General features: G+C 36.5%; 1 protein-coding gene across 1 annotated transcript; it reads right to left on the bottom strand.

The window, feature by feature from the left end:
- Nucleotides 1–2604: 2604 nt before the first annotated feature.
- On the bottom strand, nt 2605–18549 carry LOC145266439 (uncharacterized). Its single transcript, XM_080122117.1, has 3 exons — nt 18112–18549; nt 9101–9232; nt 2605–4569 (listed from the first exon to the last, which is right to left on the bottom strand). The coding sequence occupies exons 1-3, from the start codon at nt 18182–18184 to the stop codon at nt 4301–4303; spliced, it is 474 nt and encodes a 157-aa protein (XP_079978243.1). The 5' UTR covers nt 18185–18549; the 3' UTR covers nt 2605–4300.
- Between the last annotated feature and the right edge of the window lie 6144 nt (nt 18550–24693).

Below are 24693 nucleotides of genomic sequence, written 5' to 3'. Positions count from 1 at the left end.
AAGATGAGGATAATCGTCTGCAATAAATAAATAAATAAATAAATAATACTCATCTCAATAATGAATTCCAATTAAATGAATAAATTACCAAAATTGTAGCATAGCTTGAGAGTTCTTCAATCTGCATAGTATGTTAATCTCGATACCCATGGAGCGTCCATTTCACTAGTAAAATCAGCTGATCAAATTTCTGTAGTCAAAATGGTGAAGTTCCCATTTGCTACGTCTCTCTGCTATTGTTTTCTTCTCAAGAATAACTTTCATAAATGTTAGTTACAAATGAACACCGACAAATTGTTTTTGATTTGTTGTTTTTAATCTTTGGGATTTTATTCTTTCTTTATAATATACATAGGCTCTCATGCATTATAATTGGATATCAAAAAATGTGTTTTAAGTAGTGTTGGGAGGATCAATCAGAATAAGAAAAATCGGAAATTTTGTGGGTATTGAAATCGGAAGAATTGTTTATGCTCCAATTCCAATTCTTTGTCTTTTTTGTTTAAAACTTTATTTTCTGTTGACGATATGGATTTTATTATTATTTTTTTTTTAAATTTTCACTCCAAACAAGGCATATTGACACTCATGTAGGAAGCTACTATCAGGGACCTAAGTTGCAAGGGTACTATGTAGGGAGTTTAGCAGCAAGATGTCAGTACAGTTGGGGAAGCAAGAAACTGGAAGAGAATTCCAAAGTCTAGCACTTCTGGGGGAAGAAGCTATTAGAGTAGAAGGCCTTCCTACATCTAGGGATCTCTACTGTGTAGTGGTGGGACTTCACTGCTTGTTGGGTTTGTTGGGGGGAGGAGGGTTGTCGAGAGAGTACAAGGGCCTGTAGTCCGTCAGAGCATTCACCATTAAAATACTTGTAAAACAGGCAGAGGGATGTAATATTTCGTAGGTGGGACAGGGGCTGAAGTTTAGATGACAGTTCGGGACCTATCAGGTTGACGACTCTTTTGGACTCTGTCCAGGAGCGAGAGACTAATAGCAGATGCACCAGCCAAAATGTGACAGCAGTACTCAATGCATGGGTGAATGGTGGCTTTGTAGAGGTACAGGATACTTTCAGGCATAATTAACTTTCTAGCACAATGGTGAGAGCCCACATTCTTCACAGCAGACTTGGCGATGATCTCAATATATCTATTCCAACTCATGTTTCCTGTGAACGTTAAGCCAAGGAGCTTGAATGAAGTACTTTCAAGTAATGTATCTTTAGCTATAGCTATTGGTGGTTGGTAAGGTTTCATGGAATTATTAAAGGAAACAAGCTTTGTCTTGGCAGCATGAATGTTACCATCCATTTTTGACCCCATTCCACTACAGACTAAAGGTCTTCCTTTAGGAATCACCCTTTATCAAGATCTGGAGGCCACTCGAGGATAAGGGTTAATTGGTATACATTAGTCAATGTGATTATGGCATAGTAAACATAAGTATTAGGAATTTTATAAATTGGTTTACTTAGAGGGACGGTTCATCAAGAACTTGTTTACGTTGGATTTGAAGACAATCAGATTGTAGTCAGTTGGAAAGCAGGCAAACGGAAGAGAATTCCACAGGCGTGCAGTTCTAAGAAAAAAGATTTGTTCATGTAATCTACATTTAGATTTAGGCACAGATAGAGTGTGGGAAATTATTGATTGTGGTTTTGGCTAGAGTATTTCTAGTTAAACTTTGACGAGGGGGGTCCATAGATTGAAGCTCAGCTGAGCATTTGCCACCTGTATTTATATCAAATTTTCTGGACGTACGCCCATTGAGGACAATCAGATGATAAAATGATAAATAATAATGGATTTTAAACTACCAGTAAAAAAAAAATTCATAGATCACTGTGCCACCCTCACAAATATTCACATATGTAAGTTTTACAGTAATCTGAAAATTAAAAAAAAAAAAAAAAAAAACTATAGCTCATTATTTAGTGTTAAGAATTATAATTGATAATTGTATTGAAATTGGGAAAATATTTTTGAATCATCACATTACTAATTTTAATTAAAAAACACTTTATATATTTACATGTCATCTCGAAATTAGTTAAAATTCTAAAAATTAGGAAAAATGACTGAGTAGAAGATCAGCTAAAACTATTTTTTTATGAAAAAAAAAACAAAAAAAAACATTGTTATTATTGTATATTCTCAATCCACCATTTTTTAATTTGAAATCGTAAAAATTAACCGAAAACAAGGGAAATAACTCGGTTTGTCATATGGAATTGGCCACAATAGAAGAAACCAACAAAATTGCATTATTCAATAAATTTGATTTTTTCATGCAATTCATTTTTCTACTCATCATTTGTGATAAATTTTGGAATTTACTAATTTCAATATTACGCATAAGTATGTAATTGTGTGTGTTTTTTTACTTAAAATACATTTTCTTTTATATACAATCATAATGCACAAGTATATATATGTAAACGCACAAGTTGAAAAAAAAAAAAAAAAAGAATCTCTGATACCAGACAATTTGAATTTATGTTGGTCCAAGTCGCTTGGATGCTGCTATAATCCAAGAGAAAAGAAGTTGGTTGATCAATTCTTGGAAGTGGTTAAAAGAATAATGTGCTTAAAAAAAAAGAAAATGTCAATTTTAATAAAATTTTCAGCATTTATTCAATAAAATATATTTTACAAGGAATACAAGTTTAAAAATTTTACATTGTGATTTTTTTCCAAAGGAATGGAATTTTGATGGAAATAAAGTTTGGGTTATTCAGAATAATGTTTTATATATGTTGTTACTGTCAAAAGGGACTATATAAAAAAAAAAAAATACATAAAACTAAGGAGGCCTCTAGAAAGCTGCTGGAACCACCCTTTCCATGACCCCTATCCTGAGGGTAGGTAACATTAGCTCTGCTATCCATCTTTCCCAGAACTGTTATCTATATTAATTGACCAATTTTACACATATGTCCCTCCCCCCAACTTATTTTCAGGCATTTTAGCCAATTTACCTATGAAACTATGTCATAAGATTTTCAGTTGATCACAAATACAATATCATTATGTACACCAGTGCACACGCGAACTCAGAATATACAGCCAATTAAAAAAAAAATTTTTTTCAATTTTCTTTTTTTTTTTATAAAAGGCTTAACTCAGTTAATCTATAAAATTCATAGAAAAATATACAACAGACGTTTGCAACCCATTCCCACTCATATACTGATAAAATTGCTTTATAGTTAACGGTTAAAAAATAGTTTAAAAATTCTTTTTTTAACTAAATGCATCAGAATTATTGATTGTATACTTTCGATGTGATAAGACTAATCTTTTTTTATTTCAGAAATTATTTGCAATGTTTGTGTGGTTTATTATCAATTAAAACCAAAATGGCTGAGCGAGACTTCAGTAAAATTTATGCTGAAAAGTATTAAAAACAATATTACTTACCCTACCACTAAGTCAGAGTGGCAAGCACCCCTAACACAAGCCCTCACAAAACAATACTTAATCCCCTAAAATCAGTCAAGTAAAGCTAATCATTCAATCGCAGTGTTCTTTTTCATGTTTTAGTAAAATACATGATTATAGAAATAAAATTCTGACAAAAAATATTTTTAAACCCACAGTTCCCACACATGAAAAATATACAGGTCGATGAGTGTTTAATTATACTTCTTTTTGCTATAAATTACTTGTTCTTTTTCTTTGATTTCGAAACTGTTAACTATACTGCAATTTTATTCCTCTAATATTTGCCAGTAAAATTCGTTTTTGTCAAAGCACCAAATTTACATATAAAATTTTTTTTTTTTAATCATCTAGTTTAATTTTAAGTTGGTGACCCCTTCCCAACCTTAAAATCACTATGTTTAGTTTTAAATGATTCCACTGAAATTGATATTTCTAGAGGATTTTTCCATAAGCCGCTGAAAGTTTCTTTTCTTTGGGCATTGAATTTTTACTTAGAAAAAGAAATATTACATTCATTGAAATCAAATCCACAGTGTAAATTATTAAATTAAAAAGAAAAAAAAAACTTAATTTTTCTCCGAATGAAGGGGATAATTTTGCTATTCATGGTTATTGTAAAATTATTTCCCCCTCGTACAAAATTTTGAAAAAGCATTTTTAAAAAAACCACAATTTTCAAAATTAAATCCGGTTGAAAAATCAAGTAGGGGCATGCACCATTTTATGTTAAACTCGGATAAAAAACTGAAACCTATTAACAATCTGATACCAGTTTTCTTAGGGAGAGGGAAATATGTTGTATACGTCTGCTTAATATACATATATAATGAGATAGCTCATTTCTTTTTAATACAAAATTAATGCAAGTTAAAAGCAAAAGCTGAAACAAGTGAAGATACAAGCACCAAAATTGTCGACCCAGTTACAAGTGAAGCTGGGTTACAGCCGTTCCAATCTTTGCAGAAACAATAAATAATGGAATTGTCAACTAAGTCCTTTGGATCATAGGGGTTATTTTTTCGAGCTGGCATACAGTAGCCATGCCGACGAAGTACAGGCATCATGAGACGATGACGTGCAGACTTGGCTAATACATTTTCACATTCTCGGATAATTTTATATTCACCTGTAATGAAAGAAAAAATTCAGTAAAACAGTTGCGTTAATCACCAGAAAAGTGAAAGTGAAATGAGATTTCTAAATTGTCTGTGTGCGCAGTGCAAAGCACAAAATTTTTTCTAAACAATTCTAATCATCTGTGTTATTAGGATTATTCAGACTATTTTTGTGCTATTTTCATGTTTCAGTTGATGTAACTTCCAACTGACTTCTTGTCAAACTCAGGAATATTTCTGTCGAACTCAGGAATCTGTATGGAATTTTTATTCAATCTCTGAATGAAGCATGCTCTCATTCCGTCAGCCATAACTGGGTAGAAGTCTGAAGAAATTTGTAATTGTATTTTGAGTGTCACCCACATTGAAGATTGAACCTTCAACTTCCAGAAGAGTATAAATTACAATTGAATTTTACCAAATACATCATCCACTATGCTATGGGTCCTTGTGGACAATACTCAAAATACAATTATGAATTACTTAGGACTTCTACTTAGCCATGGCTGATGGAACGAGAACAGGCTATCTCCAATGATTAAATAAAGGGGTCTCATTCAAATGTTTGTGCAGATTCCCAAGTTCAAATGAAAAGATTCTTGAGTTCAATATACACATGAAAAAAGGTCAGAGGTTACATTAACCAAAACGTTGTGAAAATAACACTCAAGAGGAGAACAGTAGCTATGAAGAATCCAAATTATACGAATAATCAATTCTCATCTCAAAAATTCCGAAATACAATTCTAATCAGTTTCAACCAAGAAAGTCAAAATTATGAGAAATACAGTGTGAGTGTGAATGTAAAGGGAAGGAGACAGGAAGTCATTATTTGATGAAATAAAAATCATTTAACTTCCCTTCATAAATTGTTTTAAATCATTATCTTCATGGCAAAAATGAACATTTTCAGTTTTCAGAGAGAATTATCATAAGAGTATAAAGGAAGGCAAAACAAGACAAGATGAAGAGCGGAACAAAAAATATGAAAAGGAAATGAAAGATAAAGCAAGAGAGAAAAAGAAAAAAATCCTGTTAAATAACAAAAAAATGGAGGTAAGATTTTAACAATTTGGCAGAAATAATTTTGTTCTTATCTATATAATATATATAAAAGGCAAAATGTGCGCACATTTTATGTATTTCCGGCAAAGGCTTTTTTCGCAGAGATTCTCGGGGGGGGGGGGGGACTATGTCTTACAACTGTTTATATACCCCCTAGATCATAATATGTACGATTCGCGAACGCGCGTCGCACCTAGATTTATTTTGATCGACTTTTATAAAAACCGTGCTATTTCACCGTGTCGCCTGTTTATTTATACTAAAAAGTTGAACAAAGTGAAACTAAATTTAAACGATATGTGTTCTTGGCTTTCGTGCCGGAACGTCCAGAAAGGAAATCAGCTTTTGATCAACGCGGTAAAAACCATCATATCAGACAATTGCTTTCGTTTGGACACCCCCATTTTTTTCAACTCAACATCTTGGGGAAACAAAACCAAAACAAACTTAACTGCGGAATTGATATTTGACCTAATTCACTTTTTAGTTAAGTCCTCATGCCTTTTTTTTTTTTTTTTTTTCTCTCGTCGCTTTTGCCTCAAGCATTTGGGTTCAAGTCTACTTCCCTCTCCCAAACTTTTTGTTTTTTCAAACACCCAGGCACCACCGGACCATCCGTACTGTCCCCCCTCCCAATTGTTTATGAAGTTTAAACATTTTTTTCATAATATTTAAATAGCATTATTACTTCGCTTTGTTTTTATTTTATCCTCTTCCGCACACACACCTCTAAACACCCGGGCAATGCTGGATACCCTGCTAGTTTATTAAAAAGAAGAATTTCGACTAAATAGCAGGCAACACACATACATAGGAGACTTGATCAATTTAAACAGAATTTCACTTTTTCTGGAGTAAAAAAGTGAAACTGCTAGAAAAGCAGAGAATTCCAATGTATGGTCGATACTGAATGATAACAATGTTACGGTTACATGTGCAGCATGCTTGGCAAGATGAGAAAACAAAAAGATTTACTGGCATGTCAAGCGTCTGCCTTTCCTCATTTACTTCACCTCCTCCACTTTTCCCTTCATAAAAAGTCGAGAGTCCCTTAACCCTCTAAGGTTGTAGGAGCACTGTATTATTTCATCCAGCATGTCTTGAGTAAGAATAATCTGGCGATGCCCATCCCTTTCAAGATTCAGAGCACATACAGAACCTGATATTATCAAATGATCACCCATTATAGTATTGGTTTAGCTCAACATTACTTAATTCCAGTGATCTAATGGTGTGTCGACATGGTTATGCCAGATATTTCATAATAATAATGGCAAGCAATCTACGAAAGATTAATGCAAGCAACAGTAAACGTAGTCACTAGTTTTGTCTTCTCTGCGCCAGCCTCTCGAACCAAAGGTTCTCAAGTCCTTCGCCACCCTTACTCAAGGCATGCCTCCATGCTGGTCTATCTTCGGCTAGTTCCTCCCACACATTCACATCTATGTCAAGAGCAATCAGATCCTGTTTGGCCACGTCTTTAAAGCGCAGCACCGGGCGACCATGGCTTCTTGATCCATTTGCCAGTTTGCTGTAGAGGACATCCTTAGGGAGATGACCATCGGGCATTCTGCGCAGGTTCCAAGCCAGCGCGATCATCGTGTCTTGAGTGTCTGGAACAAGGAGCGCTGCCGGCATGTCTTAGCACCTCTTTGTTTGTGATTCTATCCCACCAATTGATGCCCATGATATGTCGCAAGCATTGGAGATGGTAGACGTTCAGTCTTTTCTCGTGACGAGCATACGTGGTCCAAGCCTCTGCTCCATACAGTAGGGTACTTAGAACACAGCATTCGTAGATGCAGCATTTTCTGCGAGAAGTGAGATATTTATTGAACCATGCTCTTTCACGTAGTCGGTTGAAAGTAGACGCTGCTCTACCTATGCACGTTTGTAGCTCCTGTCCAATGGATACTCCCTTGTTGATGTTGAATCCAAGATATGCAAGGTTCTCGACAGTCTCTAGTCCGACAGTCTTCTAGATATTTCATAAAGATATGTTTACACAAAAAAGAAGAAAGGGGTACTACATAGAACTATTGTTTAAAACTATGTCTGTACAACAAAGTCACATGACCAATTCACAATTAAAAAATAATCTAGTATCAATTAACCAATCAGAATGCTCACACAAGATTTATCAAAATACATTTGGAAATCTCTAGACTTACATAAAAGAAATAGCAACGCTAACTAAAAATCAGATCTGGTAAGTTATACGTGAATGACACAAGAGATAAAATGTGAGATGACCAACATCATCTTGGAGCAATATTGTTGTATTGCAATAGTTAGACAGACACACGTATGTTGGAACACACATACAGAAATGAACATATTACTTGATTAATATGTAACAGTTACATATTCTGATGTCTTATTTACTAGCAGTTCAGCCTGGCTTTGTTAGGGCCCTATGTACTGTTCATAACTTTATGTGTATATATATATATATATATATATATATATATATATTAAAAAGTTTGCTTCATGTCCAGGTAACCTACATTTAAAATTTCAAGTGTTGAAACCCAAAATTGGCAGAGGAGTTTGGTGGAGTCTGCAAAAGTCAACTCTTTCAACTTTGACCTCCTAGCAGACAAATTTTTGCCCCATAACTGATTAAAAAGATGTCTGAATATCCTTTATGTAAAATTTCAAATGTCTAGACCAAAAATTGGCTGAGTAGTTTGCTAGAGACCGCAAAGGTCAAACCTTTTGAATTTTGACCCCTTGCAGCTAAATTTTCAGCCAGAAACCGATTAAAAAGCTTGCACTATGTGTGAATACACTTTATGTAAAATTTCAAATGTTTAGACCAAAAATTGGCCAAGTAATTTGGTAGAGACCGCAGAGGTCAATTTTTTTTTTCAACTTTGACTCCAATTTTGACCCCTTAAACATTTGTTTTGGTCTCAAATCAAAATAAAAAGTTTGATCCATGTCCAAGTTACCTACATCTAAAATTTCAAGTGTTTAGACACAAAACTGGTAGAGGAATTTGCTAGAGTTTTCAAAGGTCAAATCGTTGAACTGAAGAAGGTTGGTGTTACATTGAGAGAAACATTATGAAAATAACAACTGAGAAGAGTAGTCCAAAGAATGTAAATAATATAAATAATCAGTCCTCATCTCAAAAGTTCAGAAACATTTAAATATCAACATTATAAGTTTTTAGAAATAATGAAAGTAAATCTTTGGTTTGGGATGTATATACTACTAGCAATAATGTGCAATTGGTTAATAGGTCTTAATTTTGAAATGAAGTCCAGAAGCAACTTTTCGTCAAGGAATTGGAAATCCATAAGTCAAATGAAATCTAGTTAATGTTAAAATTGTTCTTATCTTAAACAATATGTTTAAAAACACACCCGTCATGAGAAAAGGTCAAGAGAATACTCTCAACCCTGTCCCTTGATATAAGTATAATAAATAGATTTGCTTGTAAATAAAAGAGAATTTCAACATTAAACTTACTTCCAACTTTCTCCATGACTTTTACACAGAATTCAGAATCGCCACAAGACCTCCAAGGATACATTCTCCAGTTAACCTCATGTCCACAACCTCCCATGGCACTGTAACATCGATGACACATAATACTTTCCCCTAAAAAGAAATAGGAAAACAAAATGACTCATCATTTTTTAATGAATTAATATTGAAAAGCACACTCAAAATCTTAAAAATGTGTTAAAAACATTTGTGACAACGTTTTGTTCAATAAAAATGTTAATACATTCACTGTAAGAAGTTTTTATATAATCACACTATTAGCCCCCCCCCCCAAATTTAGTTTTTGAATACCACTTTGATAAGAAGTATCCTCACGAGGCTTTTGCCTCTGATAAATGGCAAATCATCGTATAAAAAAAGTGTGGCTTTGATTGGCCTAAAACATAACACAGACTGGTTTAGTTTGGCTGCTTTGTCAACTCTATTTGGAGTTGACAAATCCAATAATTTAGAAAAAAGTTTCATCCTTTAAATTCTTTATATCTTCAAATATTCATAGAATCTGATTTTGTTTAATGGCAAATCAACACTTTTGGGGTTATTGAATGCCGAATCCAGTAATTTTGGGAAAAGATTTCATGCTTCAACTTCTTTATATATTTTCAAATATTTATTTATGATGTTTGGTTTGGTTGTTTTGTAGAGGAAAATTATTTTTTTGCTTTTCACTTTGCAGAACAGGAGTTTTGCAAAAAGAAATTAAAAACAATAATAGCATCAATGTTTGGTGCATTTTAGGTCAGGAAGCATGTAGCCCCAGATTACTTGATCGTGTAGCACCAGATCAGTTGGTTAATAGATCTAATTTTTAAACATTGCCTTGATAAGAAATATCTTCAAGTGGCTTTTGACCTTGCTATGTGGTATTCTTTTCATTGTTTTGACTCAAGTATATATCCAACACAGTTAATCAACTGAGAACCACATTACTCTAAAGCGCATAAAATACCAACAGATACACACTCAAGAGTCAAAACAATGAAAAGAATATGCTGTTGTCATTCATGTAAAAAACAGTATGGTTGCGCACGATTGGCCTGTAACAGACATTAACCAATTAATACTGAAAAGCAAACTCAAAAACTAATAAAGTTGTTTAACATTTCTTTACATCTTTTATTGTTCAATGAAAATGATGTGAAAACATTCAATGTAAAAGTTTTTTTTAATTACTCTTTAAGCAAAAGAAAAATTCAGTTGGTTAAGATTTTAAACACTACCTTGTTAAAAATATCCTTCAGTGAGAAGTTGTAACTCGTTATAACATAACAATGCAGTCTATGAGATTAGCTATAATGTGTTCAAATCCTATTAGATCTTATTTTCTTTGCTTATTTGCTTATCTCCTCTTTTACCTCTTTTCTCAATTCAATCCTCAAAAACAGAACAGATCATTGACAATCATAGTTATACAACAGCAATATACAGTTCAAATTCTAGGGTCAGGTGTAGCATATATGATACACCATAAATTAACATTAGCAGAAATAAGGAAAAGTAGCATATACAAGGGAAGCAACTGGGTTGAAGTTCAATGGCTCATACTTTGAAGCTTGTTATGTCCCCTGATTTTAAAAACTTTTTCAGGAAGATGACATCACTTTCTCTTGACGGATTCTATTTGGTTTTGCTGTTGTTCAAATCCATCCTAATCTAATTGAATGTAAGGGCATCAACATTTTTAGGTTTTGATATAAAAAGATGTCAAAGAATGTATAGTATGATAGATTGATTCATATAAATTATGAGCCTGGATGCCCGGCATTGCCCGGGTGTTTGGAGGCGTGTGTTGAGCAAAAAAAAAAAAAAAAAAAAAAAAAAGTGTCAGTAGGCAGGCTTGTCTATTATTATTATCATTATTATTGTTATTGAGTTAATGTTGCTAGTGATTCTTGCCTAAACTTTTTTTTTTGCCTCTGCATCGATTAATTTCCAAAACAGAACACGTTGTCTCATGGCAATGTCCACCAAATGACTACTGCAACTAATACTGTCTCCTTGACGGGCGATATGTCCGGCTTATACATGAAGGCCCCAGAATGATTCCTATTTAGTGGGAATAAGGCAAACTCCTAGAAAATATTTCATAAACGATGGTCCAACTATACATTATTGACAGGTCTGGATCATGAACCATGAGAAATTCAGGTTACTATACTTGAGAACTGCCTGGGTGATGATGCCATGAAAATATACCATAGCATGCAGTTTGACACCCCGGAGACTGAGCGCACTGTGGAGGACATACTATAAGCACTGAAGGAGTATTCTGTTGGAATTCTCAATGAAACAGGGAGTTGCATTGAGTCAGAGGAGCAGGGTGAGGGAGAGGCCTTTGACAAGTTCTACAATAATCTAAGAGTACTGTCGAAGACGTGCAATTTCTGCGCTCGATGCAGTGACTCACTTCTGTGTGACCAGATTGTAGGTGTCCATGACCAGTTAATCAAACAGTATCTGCTAAAAATACAGACCCTTATTTTACAGAAGGGTGTAGACATATGCAGAGCGGCTGAAATGGCCTCCACTCACAGTCAAGGAATGGGACTAGATACAGCCCAGGTGATGAGAGTACGTGAAACCAGTGGAGTGAAGGAACCTGTCTCCAAAAGATAATGCCTATTTTTTCGCTACACGCCACACACACACACAAAACACACACACACAAAACACAGCAGATACCCAGCTCATAGCAAACTGTGCCATGCATGTTATGAGAAGGGACACTTCGAGTCCAAGTGTCCAAACAAAAAGAGAACAATGCGAAAATAGAGATAATACACAGACGGATAAAAGCAAGAAGCATATTGCACCTCCATCATGAGTATATCAAGTAGACACATCATCATTAGAGGAGGGTGAATGCGATAAATCCCCAACGACAAAACAGGCAAAAGAGGCCAAATACCTTAAGCTTTTGAATAAAAAAGAAGTCCTTTTCCAGAGAATGATGCGTGTGAGCATGGTTTAGGAGCAGTGCTAACAGGTTGACAAACCAATTGCATTTGCAAGTAGATCCCTATCAGATGCTGAACAAAGATATGTACAAATTGAAAAGGAGATGCTGGTAGTTGTATATAGCCTAGAAAAATTTCACCACTATACCCACGGAAGAGAAGTAGTAGTTTTGACTGACCACAACCCTCGTCGTAGTCAGCAAAAAGCCCATATCAAAGGCACCAAACAGCTACAGAACCTCCTGCTACGAGCCCAGCAATACAACTACACACGCCAATATAAGTCAGGAAAAGATATCCCATTGGCAGATACGTTATCATGAGCATCAACAAGCAAGCCAGAGTTGGAAGAAATAACGTTGGTGAATAATCTGACAATGCAACTGATACAAAACCACAGGCTCGCAGAGATTCGCCAAAAGACAGTTGAGGACTCCAATGTGAGAACACTGGCAGAAGTAATCACTTAAGGATGGCCGGATAATAAATAAAGCCTGCCTAACTTGATCAAAACTGTTCTTCGATTACAGAGATGAACTCACTGTATAAGATGAACTAATACTGCGAGGACAGAGAATAGTCATACCGCATGCTATGTGGACCGAAATGAAATAAAAAGCACACGTCGGCCACCTACGCATAAATACAGGTCAGCAAAAAGTGAAGGACCCCATATTTTGGCCAGGAATATCTAATACATTAAAACCCGTGGCACATATCATAGCACCAATGCCAGAAAGAACTTGGCAAGTAGCAGTGGACTTCCTACCACTAGGGAGGGAACAGCTATCTCATCACAGTGAACAGACATAGCAATTTCTTTGAAATTGACAAACTGGATGCACTCACATCAGAAGCTATGATTGAATGCATGAAAGCGCATTTCGCACGCCATGGAATTCTAGAGGTACTGACATTCAACACTAGTCCTCAATTTTTGTCATACACATTCAGAAAATTTGAAAAGAAATGGCAGTTCAAACACGAAACAATATCACCAGGCAACAGCCAAACACAGGGTGCTGCCAGAGCAGCAGTAAAAATTATCAAACACCTCTTCTGCAAATGCAAAACATAAGATTCATTCTTAGGGATGTTGAACTTACGCAACGCACCAACCAAAGGACTGGCACCAGCCCAGCACAAAGACTCTTTGGTAGAAGGACAACGTCAACAGTGCCAGCTGTCAAATTAAAACTTAAGCCCCTTGATCCACACTCTACTGGAGAAAACAGGAGAGGAGGCTTAGACACCATGAGAAAAGGAAAGAGCTGAAAGGCCTCAATGTTGGTGACAATGTTAGAGTCGAGTTATCCAATTCCTACACAAGAGAGTGGATGGAAGCAACAATCTGAAAATGAAAAGGTCCTATGAAGAAGAAGCAAGAGACGGATAACTATACCGTTGTAAAAGGCAATTCCCGTACAAAACACCCAAGTCAAAACATTCCTTCTCAGGACACCATTAGACTAGACTACATGCACAGCTGATGCTCACCCTCAATCAATACAGCCTGACAAACCCATACTACAAAGAGAAAGGACTGCACAGGAAAACGAGTTGGCTGAAGAAAGCATTTATGAAAGGAATGACAGCCAACAGCTTAGTACACATTCATTATTCGAAAACCTAATGAACAATCCACCCTCCCCCATGTTGCCATTCAAAACCCTGTCCCTACCACCTATGAAGAAAATAAAATGAACAAACACCTACCTTGACGGGGGAGGTAGGAAATGTTACGTATAACCAAATCCCCACCACTGCCCTCCCTAGCCGTCTCCCCTTTCTATATAACTCTCCTATAAAAAGTAGAGGAATTGTAAGATGGCCACTCAATAAAGCTGCGCTAACACTTTTTAAAAATTTTTTAGAAGGGAATCACCACTTATCAAGGCCCAAAGGCCTCTCGAGGATAAGGATTAAAGAGTATACAGTGGTCAAAAGGACAATATCATAGTAATCGTTAGAAGTGTAAATTTGGTAAATTGGATTACTTAAGGGAAACGGCTCATCAAGAACTTGTTAACATTAGACTTGAAGACGGGCATATTGTAGTTAGCTGGAAAGCAGGTAAATGGAAGTGAGTTCCACGGGTGTGCAGTTCTAAGACAGAAGCTTTGTTCATGGAATCTATGTTTAGGTTTAGGCGCAGATAAAGAGTGAGGGAAATTATTGATAGCATTTTCAGCCAAACGAGTGTTTCTCGTGAATGTTTGGCGAGGGAGGACCATAGATTGGAGCTTAGACGAGCAGTTTCCATGAAAATAACGATAAAGCAGAGACAGGCTTACATCTCTTCTATGACAAAGAGGTTGCAGGAAAGAGAAAAAGACATCTACAAGGCTACAAAGTCTATTCTCAACTCTGTCAAGGCACGATAATGTCTTCCTAGCAGATCCTACCCAGATATGACAGCAATACTCCATCCTTGGACGTACCTGGCTCTTCTATAGGTAGAGAATTGCATCAGCAGGTAGATGATACCATCATTTTTCCAGCAGCCTTAGCAACGGATTTGATGTACATATTTCATTTTTGATCAGGAGTAAGGGTCAATCCCAGAAGCTTGTAAAAACATGGAGCCTCCCAAAGACGAGAGCCATCCATTTCAATTGATGCCAGATGGGGATCAGAACGTTGATGATGGAAAGACTAGTTTTAGATGCATTAAAAGTAACCAGCCACTTTTTCACCATTGTACCACATGCTCAAGATCAGAGGAGACAGAATCAGAGAGAATTTGGTCTTTTACGGCTTTTGATATGCTGCCATATATGGTAGTGTTGTCAGCAAAAATGTCTATGAATGATCTAAGGATGTGATTTGAAAGATCATTAATGTAGATCAGGAAGAGAGTTGGGCCCAGGACTGACCCCTGAGAGACTCCAGTATTAATACTATGAGCTTCTGATTTCTGCCCATTAACCACTACTCTTATGAATCTATAAGAGAGAAATGATTTAATAATTGAAAAGATATTTCCAATTATACCATAACTGGAGATCTTGTGAAGTAGTCCTTTATGCCATACCCTATCAAAGGCCTTTGATATTTCAAGAGCAACTGCCCAAGAAAGGAAGCTTCCATAGAAACATTTGCTAATCCCATTAGAAATAACTGTAAGCACATCTGTTGTAGACCTAGCAGAATGGAAATCATATTGCATGTCACTGAAGGTTATTTTAGCTGAGGTGGTTGACTACTTCTCTATTTAACACAGATTCAAGTAACTTACTCATGGCGCACAGGAGACTTATTGGTCTGTACTGTTAAATACAGGGCATACCGATGAGGTTTCCAATGGTGTCGGGAAGCAATTCTCCTTAAGACAATGCTTAAACAGCTTTGTAAGTATGGGAGCTAGTTCTGGTTGAAGCTTTTTGAGCGCTATAATAGGAATGCCGTCAGGGCCAGTTGCTTTACTAGAATCAAGGTTTTTGATTAGCTTGGCAACATCACGCACAGATATTTGTATGTCGCATAGTGTGTTTTCTGATACAGGAAGAAATGGTCGCATTGGGTAGAATTAGCTGCAAAGTTCTTAGCAAAGAGTTTGGCTTTGTCTGATGCTGACAAGATTAACTTAGGTCCATTGATGATAGTTGGGATAGAGCACATGCTTCTGTTCAGGATTCTGTTTGCTCTTTGCCAAAACTGGTGGGAACCAAGCCGCTGCTCAGCCATTTCTGTGTCGTCTTCATTCTGATACTAACCCATGAACGTAACATGTAGTCTCGATAATGACTCAAAAAATTTCACAAAATACAGGTAACAAGAATATACAGTCTGAGTGAACATTACGATTTTGCATGATTTTGTAAATATTAAACTGCGTTTCTATTTAATTTTCAATTTTTGAGAGATTATCTAATGTCACCCATTTTTTCATTGTAAATTAACAGAATTTGTGTATAACTAAAATAAAAAAAAAATGCTTCAACATGCACACACATAAAAAAAAAATTATGCAGGTAGGTAATAGAGTAACTTATCTTGCCTTTGGTAACACTTATTTGTTTTATATATGTATTTTTGTCCCTTTTTTGTTTTGTTGAATCTTGTTAACAAAGAAAACTAAATACTGAAATAATTCAATTTTTTATTTATTTTATTTTTTTTTTTTGTATAAAAATTTGAATTATTTCATTTTTCTTTTGGTTCTTCCTTATAAATTTTTGGTACTTGCGCGTATATCGTTAAAATTGGATTTAACTTTAAAATAATATTAAAACAAAACTTATCCAGGTAGGTAGAAGAGTAATTTATCTTGCCTTTAGTAAGATCTTTTTGTGAATTATCACTAGTAAACGTCATGGCATGTACTGTATTCGAAAGCGAGTTAGAAATTTAATAGAACGTTATAATTAAAATGAGATCCCCGACGTTAAGTCATTAAAAATATTTTTTTCAATTTTTTTTTGTGACCTGAAAGTTAAGTCTGTAATTAATGATAATACCCGGAAAAAAATTGAGAAAAAAATAAAAAGGAACTCATCTACAGGTAGGGGCACGCTCCTTCAGTTCAGCTTTAAATTGTTAGGTGAAAGTACATAATAATTACAAAACGTCTACGTTAAGAATGAATTTGAATTACTAAATAATAATGTTATTATTTTTAGCACCGTACCCTCGTTTACATAAGTAATAGATTATCAGTAGTTACGGAGTCAGTTCCGAGTATTGACGGAGAAGCCGTTTACGATTGTATAACCGCGAATGACGGAGGACAAAATTAAGCATACGAAAGGTAAAGTTAGGATTAATTTTTTATAAATTTAGCTTTAAAAATTTTAAGGTGCTAGTGCAGTGCACTAGCACCTTAAAATTTTTATAGCGTGGATCAGTAAGTGCACTAGTAGTGCACTTACTGATCCACGCTATTTTTGAAATCGTATTTCCAAGTTTAATTAAAGTTTTATGATATGTTTTTTTTTTATTCAATTGTAAGGTTGAAGCATAGAATAGGTACACAATACCCTTCCCATGTTAAGAATGGCTTTTTAAACAATAACATTATTTCAGCACTAGTGCATTGAGTACCAATTTTAAATAAATAATTAATAAAGTCGCAAAATTTCCTTTAAAAAAGAAAATAATAACCATAATAATAAAAGAAGGTAGTTTAAAACTGCTTTTCGACCATTTTCGGAAACTGACTCAGGATTCTCCGTCGATACTTTGAACAGACTCTGTAAGTTAATAAAATCCTCTGCATACCTTTTTTTTTTTTTGGTATTATTATACAAACACCGTGACAGGGTTAGGGTTAGGGTTTAGGGTTAGGGTTAATTCGCTGTCACGGTGTTTGTATAAATTTACCTTTTTTTTTTCAACTAGCAAAAAATATTTTAAATCAATTTTTAACGTGCTGAAAGGTTTGCTTTTGTTTTGTGTGTACCAACATTTTTAAAAAGTAAACCTGAAAGAAATTTAAAAAGTAAATAAATAATAAAAATAAAATTACCCCCCCACCGAATAACAACAAATAATCGTCAGCGATTAAAACATTGTTTTAAAAAGTTCGATTTTCAAAACTTTAAAAAGTAAATTACAACTTTAACTTGTATTTTTAGTCTTAAAAGACTATAAATACAATTTAAGATTAAAAATCAATTCTATCCGACATTTGACTGAAAGGCCAGCGAATGCGGGAAGATTTCAAATATATCACAACGGTCCATTTAATCACCATTTTTCAATCATGCCTTAAATTAATTTTTAATACCTATTAAATATATAAATGTTCTTAACTTATTTAGACGTTCAAAAAATATTTCTAGAAACTTAATTAGCAATTAAGAAAAATATATGCAATGACAAAGCTTAAAAGTAAAACAGGAAACAGATTACTTATTTGGGAGGGGCACTCCATTTCTTCTTGAATAATATCATAATAAAAAATAAAAATTTCCCTAAATGTGTCGTCCAGAGTTCGACTTGGCATAAATGTGTCGGCTTTAATTAAGGGCCATGAGACAAATTGAAACAAACGATATAAAAAAGAAATCTTACCTGGTTGTAAAAGCAACAAAAAGCCGAGAAGAGTTGCCAAGATATTAATTTTCCACATGTTGTCGGACGACATGACGACGGAAGTTAGGGTTGACCTAAATTAACTTTTTTTCTTTTTTTTTTACCTGACACAGGTACGTCGTGGTGACGTCATCAATACAGGTAAAACTCGCTCCAATCAGTTTTAAATTAGCTACCTTGCCTGATTTTTAAGCTTTCGGGCTAAACACTAAGTAAAATATTGTCCTGCTGCGGGTCAAGAGGCTATTCTCCCAGGCATTATCTTCTCCATCAAAGGGTGGGGGGGGGGATATGGCTTGAGCCACACATACCGAGTCCGATTCAAGCTATTTTAAATCCGGTTGGACTCTTCACACACCGATTTTGCATTTCTATTTACTTGCCTCTCCCCGAGAGCATTACGTAAACACAAGGTGTGTTTTTACTGTGGGGAAATCCACTTCTCCAAAAAGGATTACTCTAGATTGGAACAATAGTGTAAATTGTCTTAGTCTAGAAGGATTTCTCTTTCACTGACAGAGGGCAGAAAAGATGAAGCATCAGAACAGATGCTACACTTTGCAATAGTTATTTTCCATAAAATATAAAAATAAATTACATCTCATGACAAATTAGGCCCAAGGCCCACAAAATGTAGGGCATGCAAGGTTGGTGGTTGATACAAACTATCCTACTCTTATCTCAATCAATTTGGACCAAATACCATTCTTTTCATTCTTTCACTATTTATCTGTTTCATTTATACCACAGTCACCAAAATACCACATTTACTCTATGGATGTAATGTCGGATTTTTTTCTATCTGATGTAATGGGGAGGGGGGGGGCAACTTGAAAAAAAAAGCAAAAAAGAATAGATCAATTGCAATGAACTGCCTCACTGCTTATAAGCAAATAATCCGTTTTTGTAATCTTAAAATATTTAATAAAAACCGCTAAAAATATAAAATTCTTAAAAAGAGTAGAAAGTGAACTTTGTGTTTGCTTTCAGCAGCCTTGTAACTCTTGCTTCTCTTATTTGTTCTTTCGTCTTTACATTCCATGACTGATATTTCAGACAAAAGGGAAAGAATTGCTATTTTCTGTCCATCTAATGTAACATGGCCGTTACACTCAAACTGCGTTCGTTACATTTCAAACATCTCTTGGACCCCCACGCCGTCCGGTATAGCTGCAAAGAACTAACAAACAAAAATAAATAAATCCGACGTTTTTTTCTTTTTTATTCAGCAAAAGGCATTTATTATCGTTACTTTCCAAACAATGTTTGATTCTTGTTTTTTTTTTTTTTTTACCTGTTCATTTCGTCTGGCATGAGATTAACAAAACCCTGCTGTCTCAACACCAGCTTAAAAGTTCTTACCACCACCACAGGGCTACACATCCATCTCACTAGGCGCTCACTTTTCTTCTTTCCAACCACGTGATGTACTTTTTTGTTCTTGTGACGCAAATCTGTGCACACTTGTCAATTTGCATAGTTCTCAAGCGGCTGCTGCTGCTGCTAACACCTTTGTTAGCTATCCTTCGGCTGCTGCTGCTTTCATACGTGCTAACACTTTTTTTTTTACATAGGTATCACCACTTATCAAGGCCCAGAGGCCATTCGAGGATAAGGGTTGAAGTGTGCACAGTAGTCAATTGAACAATATAGTAATTGTTAGTAATGGAAATTCGGTAAACTTGTTAATTTGAGTGGAACGACCCATCAAGAACTTGTTTACGTTGGACTTGAAGACAAACATATTGTAGTCAGCTGGAAAGCAGGAAAACAGAAGACAGTTCCACAGGCGTGCAATTCTAAGAAAGAAGCTTTGTTCATGGAATCTACGTTTAGATTTAGGCACAGATAAAGAGTGGGTGGAATTATTGATAGTGTTTTCAGCTGGATGAGTGTTTCTTGTAAAAGTTTGTCAAGGGGGGACCATAGATTGAAGCTCAGTTGAGCACTCGCCATGAAAATAACGATAAAGCAACAACAAACTCGCAACATCTCTTTTGTGAGAAAGAGGTTGCAAGGAAGAGAAATAGACATCTCCTACAAGGCTACGAAGTCTATTTTGAACTCTATCAAGGCAGGATAAGTCCTTTCTAGCAGCTCTTGCCCAAATGTGGCAACAGTACTCCATCCTTGGACGTATCTGGCTCTTATATAGATAGAGAATTGCATCAGCAGTGAGATATCTACTGGATCGATAGAAAGATCCCACCATTTTTCCAGTGGCCTTGGCAACGGATTTGAAGTATGTGTTCCATTTCAGATCAGGAGTAAAGGTCAAGCCCAAATTGTCAAAACATGAGGCTTCCCCAAGACGAGAGCCATTCATTTCAATTGATGCCAGATGGGGATCAGAGCATTGATGATGTAAAGATAAAAGCTTGGTTTTAGATGCATTAAAAGTAACAAGCCACTCCTTTCCCCATTGTACCACTTGCTCAAGATCAGAGGAGAGAGAATCGGAGAGAACTTGGTCATTAACAGTCTTAGATGTGCTACCATAGATGGTAGTGTCATCAGCATAAATGTCTACGAATGATGTAAGGATGTGACTTGGAAGATCATTAATGTAGATCAGGAAGAGAATTGGGTCCAAGATGGACCCCTGAGGGACTCCAGCATTAATACTATGGGCTTCTGATTTTTGCCCATCAACTACTACTCTTATGAACCTATCAGAGAGAAATGATTTAATAATTGAGAAAACATTTCGAGCTATACCATAGCTGGAGATCTTGTGAAGTAAACCTTTATGCCATAAAGCCTTTGATATGTCAAGAGCAATTGCCCTAGAAAGGTTGCCTCTGTCAAGAGATTTGCTAATCCTCTGATATATAACTGTAAGCACATATACTCTAGATCTAGCAGAACGGAAGCCATATTATGTGTCACTAAGAAGATTATTTTTACTGAGATGGCTGATTACTTCTCTATTTAACACAGATTCCAGAAACTTACTCATGATGCACGAGAGACTTATTGGCCTGAGAAGGAGATGACCGATCATCTGAATTCTTAAATACAGGACATACTGATGTGATTTTCCGTTAGACACTAGTTCTGGTTGAAAGTTTTTTGGGTACTATAATTGGAATACTGTCAGGGCCAGTTGGGTTTTTTTTTTTTTACATGGAGGTCACCAGTTATCAAGGCTCGGAAGCCACTCGGGGATAAAGGTTATTGTGTGTATTGTAATCAATGAGATAATATCGTAGTAATCGTTAGTAATGGATATTTGATAGGGTGTCTTACTTAAGAGAGCAGTTTATCAGGAATTTGTATATGTTGGACTTGAAGACATCCAAGTTGTAGTCAGGTGGGAAACAAGCAAACGGAAGAGAGTTCCACAGTCGTGCACTTCTAAGAAAGAAGCTCTGCTCATGGAATCTACGTTTGGATTTAAGCACAGATAAAGAGTGGGGAAAATTAATGACAGTACTTTCAGCTAGACGGGTGTTTTTCGTGGAAGATTGGTGAGGGGGGGCCAGAGATTGGAGTTTAGATGAGCACTTGCCATGGAAATAACGATAAAACAATGACAGGCTCGCAACGTTCCTTCTGTGGGAGAGAGGTTGCAGGGAAGAGAAAAGGGCCCCCCCCCACTAAGCCACGAAGTCTATTTTGTACTCTGTCAAGGCAGGATAGGCTGCTTTTAGCAGCTCCAGCCTAGATGTGGCAGCAGTACTCCATCCTTGGACGTACTTGGCTTTTATACAGATAGAGAATTGCATCAGTAGTGAGATATCTTCTAGAGCAGTAAAAGGATCTCACCATTTTCCCAGCGTCCTTGGCAACAGACCTGATGTATGTGTTCCATTTCAGATCAGGAGTAAAGGTCAATCCCAGAAGTTTGTCAAAACATGGAGTCTCCTCAAGACAAGAGCCATCCATTTCAATTGATGCCATATGGGGATCAGAGCGTTGATGATGTAAAGATAGAAGCTTGGTTTTAGATGCATTAAAAGTAACCAGCCACCTCTTCCCCCACTCTACCACGTGCTGAAGATCAGAGGAGAGAGAACTTTGTCATTTACGGCCTTTGATGTGCTACCATAGATAGTCGTGTCATCAGCATAAATATCAACGAATGATTTAAGTATATGTTTTGGGAGATCATTGATGTAGATCAGGAAGAGAGTTGGCCCAGGATGGACCCCTAAGGGAATCCAGCATTAATACTGCGGGCCTCTGATTTCTGCCCATCAACCACTACTCTTATGAACCTATCAGAGAGAAATGATTTAATAATTGAGAAAACATTTCCAGCTATACCGTAGCTGGAAATCTTGTGAAGTAGGCCCTTATGCCATACCTTATCGAAGGCCTTCGATATGTCAAGAGCAATTGCCCCGGAAAAGAAGCCTTTGTCAAGAGATTCACTAATCCTATGAGATATAACCATTAGCACATCTGCTGTAGATCTTGCGGAGCGGAAACCATATTGCATGTCACTAAGAAGGTTATTTCTGCTAAGGTTGTTGACTACTTCTTTATTTAATATGGATTCCAGTAACTTACTCATGACACACAGGAAACTTATTGGTCTGTACTGAGAGAGAGATGACTTTTGACCTGAATTCTTAAATACAGGGCATACTGATGAGGTTTTCCAAGGTGTTGGAAAGCACTTCTCCTTAAGGCAATGCTTAAACAGTTTTGTAAGTATGGGGGCAAGTTCTGGGTGGAATTTTTCCAGCACTATAACTGGAATGCTGTCAGGGCCAGTTGCTTTACTGGAATCAAGGTTCTTAATTAGCTTGGCAATCTCATGCACAGATATTTATATGTTGCATAGCGTGTTGTCTGTTATGGGAGGAAATACAGGGAGTTGATGGCCTTTGTCGCTTAGGGTAGAATTAGCTGCAAAGTTCTTGGCAAATAGTTTGGCATTTTTTTTCTTTGTAGCACATGAAAAGGTCAAGCTGATGATGGTTGGGATAAAACGCACACTTTTGTTCAGGATCCTGTTTGCTATTTGCCAAAACTGGTGGGAACCAAGCTGCTGCTCAGCTACTTTGGATTTAACGGACTGAGCATATAGCTCTCTTGCATTTTGTAGTACTCTTTTACAGTGGTTGCTGGCGTTCCTGAAAGCAGCTTTAGTCTCAGTTCATCTATTACGTTGGTAGCTATGGAAAAAGTGATTTCTGTGCGCAATGACAGCAGCACATTCTGGGGAGAACCATGCCTGGCTGTTAGGTTTTTGTTGGAATTTTTTGGATGGTATGAATCGGTCTATGCCTACAATTAACTTCGGTCAGGTCTCATACTATAGAGGACACATCCTTTTTAAATATGGAATGCAGAGGTAGATCAGATATAAGTGTACGGAAGCTATCCCAGTCAGCCAAAGAGTATCAATATACAGTACGGTGGAGAGGTACGTTTGAAGACTTATTACATTTCATTTTTATCTTAACTGATCTAACGGAGTGGTCGGAGGATCCCAGAGGAGATAGAATGGAACATGAACATAGCTCAGGGGAAGTTGTGAGAGAAAGGTCTAGAAGGCTTGCATACTGACCAGTAGTATAGGGCACACGGGTGGGTTCGTGAACAATCTGAGTGAGGTCATAGGCAATGGTAAAATCATGACAGAACCTCCCCTCATCATCGGTCTTATTTGAGTGGGTCAGCCATTCCACATTATTGACATTGAAGTAACCGCAAATGTGAATGTTAACCGAAGGATGAGCAGACAGTATGTGGTCAATTTTCTCAGATATACTCTTAAAGGTAGTAACCCCACTGTTGTGGGGGCGATAGAGGGCAAATATAAATGCAGTGGTGTAAGCTAGTGCAACCCGGAAGCACATATAAGGTAAATTAGGGCCTTCTCTGGAGATATCCCTACCATGTGGAACGCCATCTTTAATGTAGGCACACACTTCATGCCCATGGCGATCTTCGGGGTCAGATTTAGATGTTAAGTTAATTATGAACTCATCTAGGGAAGTGGTCGGCCCTATGCCAGTTTCACTTAGAAAGAATATGTCCGGTTTCGTCTCCTGTAATTGTGTTTCAACCTCTGGAAGGTTGGAACATAGACCCCTGATGTTGGAGAAGAGACATGGTAGTAGGGGTCTACGTTGAAGGATGGAGTTCTAGGTTTATTCATGTTTTTTTTCTGGAGATTTGTCATGTTGAGGTTTGGGATTTGTGGAACAGGTCGATAGACTTGGTTGGAGCAGGGCAGAGAGGGAAAGTAAGAGAGAAAAAGGCAGAAATTTTTTTTCTTTGTAGCACATGAAAAGGTCAAGCCGTAACAATTACCCACTAGTATGGCATCGAGATGCCCTACCAGAAACTACTGCATGGTTCAGAATCCATTCACCAAATGGCAACACAGCAGCCCCGGTACTTTGCACCTGCTGATAGGACAGCCTCCTTAGTGGTTAATCCAAGGTTCAGGTCCCTGACTATCAGGCAGATAACATCAGCCCAGACAAAATGCTTACCTCCAGCACCCTTACTAGTGACATGACCACAAGAATAGACAAAGAAACAGAAAATTTCCGACATCTCAGGCTACTGTTCACGAAGTACTACCGACCTGGAAAACAG

This window comes from Euprymna scolopes, chromosome 41 (genome assembly GCF_053919585.1).
Source record: "Euprymna scolopes isolate OS-2025 chromosome 41, ASM5391958v1, whole genome shotgun sequence".
NCBI lineage: Eukaryota > Metazoa > Mollusca > Cephalopoda > Sepiida > Sepiolidae > Euprymna > Euprymna scolopes.
This window is presented reverse-complemented; position numbering and strand designations above follow the sequence as displayed.

Bases quoted from the DNA above. Each gene is read 5' to 3' on its own strand.
- LOC145266439 (XM_080122117.1), bottom strand. From the start codon at position 18,184: ATGTCGTCCGACAACATGTGGAAAATTAATATCTTGGCAACTCTTCTC. The intron at 9,233-18,111 runs GTAAGATTTCTT...ATTTCTTTTTAG, and splicing joins TTTGTTGCTTTTACAACCAG to GGGAAAGTATTATGTGTCAT. The intron at 4,570-9,100 runs GTAAGTTTAATG...CTTTCATTACAG, and splicing joins AGTCATGGAGAAAGTTGGAA to GTGAATATAAAATTATCCGA.